Source organism: Sardina pilchardus, chromosome 19, assembly GCF_963854185.1.
Source record: "Sardina pilchardus chromosome 19, fSarPil1.1, whole genome shotgun sequence".
Lineage (NCBI taxonomy): Eukaryota > Metazoa > Chordata > Actinopteri > Clupeiformes > Clupeidae > Sardina > Sardina pilchardus.
In genome coordinates this window covers 16,021,916-16,031,915 of record NC_085012.1, presented here as the reverse complement: position 1 = coordinate 16,031,915, position 10,000 = coordinate 16,021,916, and the positions used below count along the sequence as shown (strand labels likewise).

Here is a 10,000-nt window from a genome sequence, read left to right as displayed (position 1 = left end):
ATGAAAGCAAGCCGATTGTTCTGTTTTGCACAGCCAAGGAGGGAAAGGGGGGGGGGGGTGGTTGTGATGGCGTCGGGCACGGGATATACAAGATGCTTCCACCATCTTTTCCAATCAGCGTCGGGAAAAGCGGAGAGCGAAGCTCCAGGGTCATGTGACCTTTCCGTAGAGGGGGCCGGGGGAACGTTAGCGGGGCCGGTTATGGAGGAAACTGCTCCCCGAGGCGGTGTGCGGGGCTTTCAATCAGCGCCGGTCTGTGGCGCTCCCAGGCCCTCTCGCTGGAGCTAATGGCTTTGGCTAAACCATTAACAGCCCAAATGCCAGGCTGGCGGCGCGCGGAGCGGCCATCAATGGGTCTGTCCTCCCCTGCGGAGGGACGCAGCCAGCAGGGCAGGAGGGCTATCCATCACACACGCACACACGCACACACACACACACACACACACACACACACTACACACACACCCACCGTCTCTCTGGGCAGGGACTAGGGCTGTCCTCTCCCTCTTTGGGCATGGCCCATGTCTCACGCTCCCTCCCTCTCTCTTTCTCTCTCTCTCTCTCTCTCTCTCTCTCTCTCTCTCTCTCTCTCTCTCACTCTATCCTTGGGCATGGTCTATAGCTCAGGCTGTCTTTCTTACTCTGTGCATCTCTCTATCTCTATCTCTCTCTCTCTCTCTCTCTCTCTCTCACTCTCCTCCCCCAGGTGGTTACTGTGTTTACCTTAGTCATTCAGGAGGCATGTTCATCCAAAGTGACACTCAGTGGAGAGGAGGTGGATGTTATTTCAGCACCGGGGCTTCTTCCTTAGGATCTGAACCCCTGACCTCTTCCAGTTTAGCCATAAGACCACGGCACTTTTTTCTAGTACTTTCCCTTCAGTCTTTGCATCCATTAACAGTGATTTCACTGTGCTCTGATTTTTCTTTCTAACTTTATCTGTATTATTATTTTTTGCTTCTCATCTCCTCAACCCAGAGAGTTGAGTTTTGTCCTTTTTTTATCCCCTTCACTTCAAGTGTATCGTATGGAGGAAAATACACAAAACTACTTTCTGCAGCCTCAGCACACCAGCACACATGCCACTGTGCACACGTTTATTTATGCATTTATTGATTTGCCTCAGTGATCAGTTCTGCAGGACCCAGTGGCTGGCTGGCTGGCTGGCTGTCGGTGGAGCACAGTTGCACCTCAGCCCTGGTGACCTATTGCAGCTTGGCAAGAGAGTCATGAGACCGTTAGGCTCCGTTAGATGAGTCATGCCTCTATTTGCATGCGTTTCTCACTCACATGAAGCATCTGAACACACAGTCTATCTACGGTGACACATTGCAATGGATGGAAAGTTGAGTGCAACAGATATTTGTAGTGAAATGTGAAATGTCAGATACTGGGCCTTAACAACTTGCACCTTTCTCTCTTGACTTATGAGTCTTCCTCCCTGGAATACACATTAATTTTCAAACTCTCGCTTTTCAAGTCTCTTAGAGTGAATGGCATGAAGGTCACTTAGACATACACACACACATTCTTCACATAATGGATCCTACTGTACAATTCTTTTTTTTTCATGAGGCCCATTCAGTGTTAGCCACGCAGTCAATGAGTTCAGTTCCTACTGCTCACTCTGTCTCTTTTACCCGGTGTGTGGAGGTTGCTTTCCTGACATGCTGACCACAGCTCTGTCCACCTGTTCACCCCTCTCCGTTAGCTCTCTGGGCTGCCCTTTTCGTCCGGTCGCACGCCTCACGTCGTAGCGGGCAAAGACACGCATCGTTTCCTTCCCACCTGGGTTAACCTCAGGCTGTCATTTCCTTTGTACTCACTCCCCCCATTCTAGACTCCACACTACCTCAGCACTTTCATGTTCTAACTTCACTTCTTATCCAGCTCTTAAGAGCTTTACTGCAAGTCGACTTCACTTTATCTCTCCGGTGGATCTCTCTGCATCGGGTGAAAGCCTCCTCTCTCTCTCTCTCTTGCTTTCTCTCTCTCTCTCTCTTTCTCTCTCTTTCTCTCTCTTAATCTCTCGTGGCTTTAACTCTGTTGCATGAAAGCTGTGCTTTCTCATTTCTCTATCTCATTGCAGGCTTTTGCACTGTGACAAATACGAGATGAGACCTGCCACTCTTTCAAAGGCTCTTGCACTGCGTGTTTGCTTATTGTCAAAAGGCCTTTTTTTTTGACGGGGTAGTTTTTTTGGTGTGTACTTTTTTTTTTCTTGGAAGGGGTTTGGTGGGGTCAAGGGGTCTGAATGTGGGACCCACCCGCTCCGTCTACGTCTCCGGCGTGTCGAGGATGGGCAGCTGGACGCACTGCGTGCCGCAGAGTGGACCGGGCATCCTGCACAGCTCCCTCCACGTGTCGCTTTCTGTGTCGTACTCCATCACGTTGGACATGACCACTTCCTGTCCGTCGTGCCACTTCCTGCCGCCGAACAGCAGCACGCGCCCGTCGGGCGTGGCCGACAGCCCGTAGCAGAAGCGGTCGTTGAGCAGCGGCCGGAGGCGCGTCCACTGGTCGAGCTCGGGGTCGTAGCGCTCGATGTCGCAGAACTGCTCGTACATCCCCAGGAAGGCGTAGATCCGCCCGCCCACCGCCGCCATCTGGTGGCCGAAGCGGGCGACGGACATGGCGGCGCGCTTCTCCCAGGCGCGGCCCTCGCTCACGTCCAGGCACAGGACGTCCTTGCTGCTCTCGACGGCCTCGCCGTGGATGCCGCCCGAGATGTAGACGCGCCTCCCGAGGACGGCGCACGCCTGACCGTGGACGGCGTGCGGCAGCCCGGCGCTCTTCCGCCAGCAGCCGGCGCGGAGGTTGTACCTCTCGGCGGTGGACAGCGGCGGCTCGCCGGGCTCCGCCCGCCCGCCCACGGCGTAGATGACCCCGTCCAGCACGCAGCAGGCGAAGCGCGCCCGCCGCTGGATCATGGGCTCGGCCTCGTCCCAGCGCCGGAAGCGCGGGTCGTAGCGCCACGCCCGCCCGCTGACCGTCATCACGGCCGTCTTCTCGCTCTCGCCGTCCGTCTCCACCTCCTCGCCGCCCAGCACGAACAGGAAGCCGCCCAGGACGCACACGCAGTGGTGCTGCAGCCGGCCGGGCAGCTGGGTGGCCAGCGTCCGGAACTTCCGCGTCTCCGGGTCGAAGCTCTGCACCAGCCGCTGCGGCCGGTCGGCCTCCGGCCCTCCGCCGACCAGCAGCGTGTGTCCGTCCCCACCGGCGGCGGCCCGGATCCGGGTGTGCGCGCTCTGCAGCAGCGGCTGGAGCGGCCCCTGGGCGTGGTACTGCAGGGCCTTGTCCACCAGGCCACCGATGAAGGGCGTGCGCAGGGCCGGGCGCTCGGCGGTCAGCCGCGTTAGCTCCCGCGGGGCGACCAGCCCGAAGCGCACGTGGCTCAGCAGCAGGTTGCTCTGCAGCGCCGGCAGCCGGTTCCGGTCCAGCCAGTCCAGCGCCAGGCCGAGCAGCTCGGACTCCCGCACCCCCGGCACGTCCTCGGCCCCGAGACACTCGCGCAGCGACCCCAGGTTGAGCTCCATGAGCCCCGCGCGCTCCCCGTCCCCGTCGCCACCCCCCAGCAGCTCGCGCATGTGCCGGGCGATGTACGCCTCGGCCGCCTTGAGCGCGCCGGACAGCCCGTAGCGCGCCGCCACGTTGGCGAAGAAGCAGCAGCTCTCGGGCGCCAGGTTGTCGGCGATGTAGCGGGCGCACAGGTCCACGGCGCCGCTCACCTGCAGGTAGCGGGCGGCCTCCAGCGTCTCCTCCAGGGTGGAGGGCGAGAGGCAGAGCCAGGAGGAGTAGACGAAGTCCAGCAGGCGCTCCAGGCCCGTGGGGGTCAGCGCGGGCAGGCTGAGGGTGAGGGGGCCCTGGAGGGTGTCGCGGGACTCGCGCGTGTGGTCCTTCAGGAGCGCCCAGAAGTAGTCGCTGGCGCAGGCCAGCAGCGAGCGGTGGGCGGGGAACTGGACGCCCCGCGTCTCCAGCACGATGTCGCACATGCGCTGGTCGTCGCGGAGACGCTGGTACTGAGACAGGACGCTGTCGCCGTGGCACTTGCTGAGCACCAGGAAGTAACTCATGGCTGCGCTCACGCGAAGAGGACAGACAGCAGGGCAAGAGAGGAGAGGAGGGGAGAGAGAGAGGGAAAGCAGGACAAGAGAGGAGAAGAGAGAGAGAGGGAGCAGGACAAGAGAGAGAGGAGAGAGGGAGTAGGGCAAGAGAGGAGAGGAGAGAGGGAGCAGGACAAGAGAGGAGAGGAGAGAGGGAGCAGGGCAAGAGAGGAGAGGAGAGAGGGAATAGGGAGAGGAAAAGGGGGATGAGGAGGGAATAAAGACAAGTCAGTGAGCTAGAGCAGGCAATAGAGATAGCGTGCAGAAGAGAATGAAAGGCAGAACAAAAGGCTACGCTACCTTGATGGAGGAGAGGGGGAGGAGGAGTGGAGGTGAAATGTAGGAAGGGGTCAAGTACAAGACAGGAGAAAGGCACGTCGTCGTCTCTGCAGCAGGCTAGTGGAATAAAGATATTCTCCTCTCTGCTGTCTCTCTATCTCTCTCTCTATCTCTCTCTCCTCTTCTCTGTCTCCTTTGGTGCAGCTGTGACACTTTCGATGTTGATCCCTCAACTGTCAGAGACATCTGACATGCTGTCTGTGAGCTGAGAGGAGGGTCAATCAGACACCAACGCCCCCTAGTCCCCCCCCCCCACAACCCACCCTCCGCCAACCCACAACTAACCCCCCCCCCCCCCCCCCCCCCACACACACACACACACACACACACACACACACACATACCAGCACCCCGCGCGCCCCAGCCGGCACCACAACACCACGCTGCCCTGGCAGACCTCACACATGCCCGTCTGTTTACTCCATGTCTGACATAGCAGCTCCTCTCATTATCAGCACGGAGAGAGAGAGAGGGAGAGAGAACGTGTGTGTGTGTGTGTGTGTGTGTGTGTGTGTGTGTTTGTGTGTGAGAGAGAGAGGGAGAGAACGTGTGTGTGTGTGTGTGTGTGTGTGTGTGTGTGTGTTTGTGTGTATTTGTGTTTGTGTGTGACAGAGAGAGAGGGAGAGAAAGTGTTTGTGAGAGAGAGGGAGAGAGAGAGAAAGTGTGTGCATGTGTGAGAAAGAGAATGATTGTGTGTGTGTGAGAGAGAAAGAGAGAGAGAGAGAGAGAAAGTAAATCATAGAGAGAGCAAAGAGGAAGGCAGAACAGGAGTTAAAAATTCAGAGCAGTCCATTAGTAAGATTCTAGTACAAGTTAGAGAACAGGGCAGACAAATGGCCGAGGGGACAGACACGAGGTACTACTGGTCAGGTCATCAGATAAGGTAAACGAAGCAATGGAGGGATAAACAATATGGCTGCCTCCAAAAAAAGACAAGAAATAGATGTACAGTATGAAATAGGAGGATGAGTCCACTGGTTGAGCAGACAGCTGTGAACTGAATAAAAGGGTGCACTGAGGAACGGAGAGAATTGCTGTAGGAGGACAAACCACTTGTTAGAGATGGAAATAAACAGAGAGAGAGAGAAAGAGAGGGAGGGAGAGAGAGAGTGAAGAAGGACACAAGTGGGAGTTTGACAAAAGTACAAAAGAGTGAAGTCTTAACTCCAACTGCTGCCCTTGCTGCCTACAGATGAGACTATAGTTTAGTATGCAATGTAGTGTTCTCTAAACAGAATTTCAACTCTCAGTAGACCTAAGTCAATAAGCACAACCTCAACTCTCAGTAGCCCTCAGTAAATAAACACAACACACAAACTCAACTCTCAGTAGCCCTCAGTAAATAAGCACAACACACAAACTCAACTTCCAGTAGCCCTCAGTAATTAGGCTGGTAACCACAACACTGATGGGGTCTTCAAGTCCCATGATACCAACCACCATATCTCACTCTTCAGCACCCAGACAGACTGAAATAGAAAGATGAGCTGCTTCATGGGTGCGCATGCTTACACACACACACACACACACACACACACACACACACACACACACACACACACACACACACACATGCACACACACACATGCACAAACACACTTACACGCACGCACATGCACACACACACACACAGACACACACACACACACACACACACACACACACACACACACATGCACACACACACATGCACAAACACACTTACACGCACGCACATGCACACACACACACAGACACACACACACACACACACACACACACACACACACACACATCACACACATGCACAACACACTCACACGCAAGCACATGCACACACACACACACACGCAAACACACGCACATACACACACGCACATATGCACACACACACACGCGCACACACGCACGCACACACACACACACACACACACCACACACACACACACAAACACAGAGAGAGAGAAAGAGTTAATGAGTGAGTGAGTAGGGAGGCCGTGACAGGGAGTGGAGGGAGAGAACATGGAAAGTCCGATAAGAGATTAGAGCTATCAGAGGACGGAATGAGAGCGCTGCAGCAACTGAGGCCCAGGCAGGCAGCAGCCGGCGCGATAAGGAGAAGAGTGTCTTAGGCATGCCAGAGTGTGTGGTCATGGGGAACACAGCAGGACAGGGCAGGAGAGGGAGAGAGAGAGAGAGAGAGAGAGAGAGAGAGAGAGGGAGTGATAGAGAGAAAGAGATGTACTCTGTATACAGAGTGACAGAGCAGAAAGAGGAGAGCAGGTTTGTTTGTGTTGGACTGGAGGAGAAGAGGCGGCAGCTTGATTAATGGCTGCTGGTGTGTGACCCAGAGAAGAGTACACACATACACACACGCACGTACACACACACACACACACACACACACACAGACCGCATGAGACTCTCATCATCCTTCATGAATAGCTGCTGGCTCAGAGCTGTGGTCACTGTGTGTGTGTGTGTGTGTGTGTGTGTGTGTGTGTGTGTGTGTGTGTGTGAGAGAGGGTATTTTAGGCTATTTGAATGTTTTATGGTATATGGTTTGTTTACTTGTGTCTGTTTAGATGTGGGTGTGGCATGCCTTTGTACCTTTATATGGCCTCTGTGTGTGTGTGTGTGTGTGTGTGTGTGTGTGTGCTTTTTGGAAAGAAAGAGATAGATTGTGTGGACATGCATTGTGTGTGTGTGTGTGTGTGTGTGTGTGTGTGTGTGTGTGTGTGTGTGTGTGTGTGTGTGTGTCTGCGGTAGCTATGATAGATCTCTGCTGACATTTTCACCCCAGTGTTCCATGTCACACTCTGGGCAAGCATCCTCTGATCCCAGGCTCCTGTGGAATTACACACACACACACACACACACACACACACACACACACACACACACACACACACACACAGGCGCATGCACACGCGTTGCAGAATGAGCTCACACTGCCCATTTCAGCTGCCACTGAGACCACAGTATTATCAGAACAATACATCCTGGTGGTGTCTGGAGACAGTAGTCCCCCAGAGTGCTCTACAACAGACAGACAGAGAGGAGAGAGAGAGAGGGAGAGAGACAGAGAGAGAAAGAAAGATAGGGAGAGAGTGGGGGAGGGATTCAGTGCCTGTGTAGCCATGTGGATGGATGTTTGCATGTCTACTCTATGCTGTTAATGTTCTTTGGCAGCAAACAACTGGTGTCATCTTACTATCTTGTCATTTTCCTTCTGAAGGGATTTCAGTAGTGGCGTCTAAGATGGTTCCACATCACTTCCAGGTCAAAGTGTTATTTAAGAGCCAGACACGTCTAAAGGTCGTCTTGGTTTAAAAGAGTGGAGTGTTTTAGGTGGATTGGTATTTGGCAACATCCATGTAATAAAATCATACACACACACACACACACACACACACACACACAGACAGACATCCACACACATAAACACACACACTCAGACACAGACAGGGTTGAGATATATTTTATGCGCGTCTATAAAAAGCCTGTGTCCCAACTCCCAACATCTTTATGCTTGTTGTGTTGCCAGTCTCAGCATCGTGTGATTCACATTAGGTTTAGTGCAGGTATGTGCTTGCGTGCGGTATTCAACCTACCTGGCAATCTCACACTGGCTGCCAGAGATGCACTGAATCATTGCTTCATGCTCACACCTCATGCTCAATGATTAACCTGCATCTGTTTATAGCTGCTGGATGGCCTATTTGCCCTGCTTATTAGAAGATAAATTAGCTCCAGTGACCCTTATTATGTGCAAACTTCTAATACATGCACTCGTCTCCTCTAATATCATATCATTGAATGCAGTAGTAATGCCTAGCTACGGTCTCCTCTGTACTGTAGCTTGAATGTTACTCTCCTGTAAGAAGTTTTGGATAAAGGTGCTAAATTCATAAATGTAAATGTCATTAGCATGTTATAAACCAACTCGTTAAGGAGCATGTTTGTTATGAGCGACTAGATTTGGCCCTATCTTCCAGATCATTTTGATGCTACATGGGCAAGTAACAGACATAAACACACTCGTGATTCTCACTGGACGTCCTGACTGTCCTGTAGTACAGGACTCTTGGAAATGTTAGAAAAGCTTTCACAGCTCAACACTGCCAACCATATCACTAAACAACATCATAGCATGCTATCAAGCATTTGACAGTGCTAGCCTGGCTGTTTACATGGTCTTTGCAACATTTCTGCAAGCACACTTTCCTTTAGTCAACTTGCTAGTTATACACCAAAACCCCCATGGTGGAGTTTTACTCTAACACTTCACATATTGTATTGATCATTGTTCTCATTCTGATAAGATCAAAGTTTGACGAAATGTATGTGACAGCTTTGCACAGACTTGGAACAGCACAAAGATTTTAGCCAGCACGAAGAGAGAGTTGAGGCCACCCAAGTGTGAGTGATCTTGTCCTGTTTGTCCTCTATGATACGCAGTCTGACCTGAGATGGATGGTGCATTAGCCTATATATAGCACCGTCAGTGTGTTTGGGTCTAGAATGGCTTGACAGGGGCCGGGCCATGGAGCCTTGGACCAGGGCTCAGTGCGCAGCAGCCTCTTGGGAGGGATTCAAAGGACTGTTCTGGTCCAAGCATAAAATGCCTGACAGCAGACGGGACATGTTTTATATGCGCGTGTTGTGCCACGCTGTGACAAGTGACATGTTTGACAGAAGTGACCCGTCACTGTTGCAGGAAGTAAAGGTCAAGTGATTGGATGCTTTTTCCCGGCTAAGATATATAGATATGCTATTTTACACAATGCATCCTTTCATTTTCTGCAATGAAATGAGTATGTTTCTGTAGTGAAATGAATAACATTACGTATTTACGTAATTATGTATTTGCAGAATTGTGGATGCTATATCTTGTTTATTAGTTTATTTACTTTGCAAAGCAGTTTATTTCAGTTGCATTTCTGTTGCATCTCTGTTCCCCAACAGGAAAACAATATCCATAATAATAATAATGTGCCGAGAATTCATGGCCTCCGATCTCTCCTCGTGGTCCATGTTGTCTCTGATTAGACGCATCAGGGGCTCCAAACTGTGTGGGAAGTAGAATAGCTGCTGTAAATCAATGAAGCCACTCTGTCACAGAGGGGATAGTGGTTGAAAACAGTTGTAAACTGGAGCTTAGCTCATCCTCCTGGTGTGGTATTGGGGTATTGTGGGCACAGGAAGATAAAGGGAGGGATTAACTGATTAGCTGGGGCAGCTGCTCTCCCAGTGCATTGTGGGTTGTGGCAAATGCCCCGGTAATCCTTGGCACCCCCAGACTTCACACTCGACAGAGGAGAAAGGGACAACGCCACCCTTAACTCGGGCGACAGGCGCGGGCAGTTTAGTACTCCCAATCTCAAGCAGCGTACGTATATGCTCAAGCAAGGGGCAGCTGGCCTCTCTCGGATGTCCACTGATACCACTGGCGCCATGTTTTGGTCTCCAGAGTCGCCCTGCCAAAGCGGACATCTTTCCCCCATTTTAATCACCAGCTACAAAACTGGCAACAGAGCACCGCACTCTTGGCTGCCATTTTGAAGGAACTTTACAG

The 10,000-nt window shown here is 52.4% G+C and overlaps 1 protein-coding gene across 1 annotated transcript; it reads right to left on the bottom strand.

The window, feature by feature from the left end:
• Nucleotides 1-68: 68 nt before the first annotated feature.
• LOC134066426 (kelch-like protein 34) lies at nucleotides 69-4,601 on the bottom strand. The gene is made up of 2 exons (XM_062521770.1): nucleotides 4,404-4,601; nucleotides 69-4,075 (listed from the first exon to the last, which is right to left on the bottom strand). The coding sequence occupies exon 2, from the start codon at nucleotides 4,071-4,073 to the stop codon at nucleotides 2,277-2,279; it is 1,797 nt and encodes a 598-aa protein (XP_062377754.1). The 5' UTR covers nucleotides 4,074-4,075; nucleotides 4,404-4,601; the 3' UTR covers nucleotides 69-2,276.
• Between the last annotated feature and the right edge of the window lie 5,399 nt (nucleotides 4,602-10,000).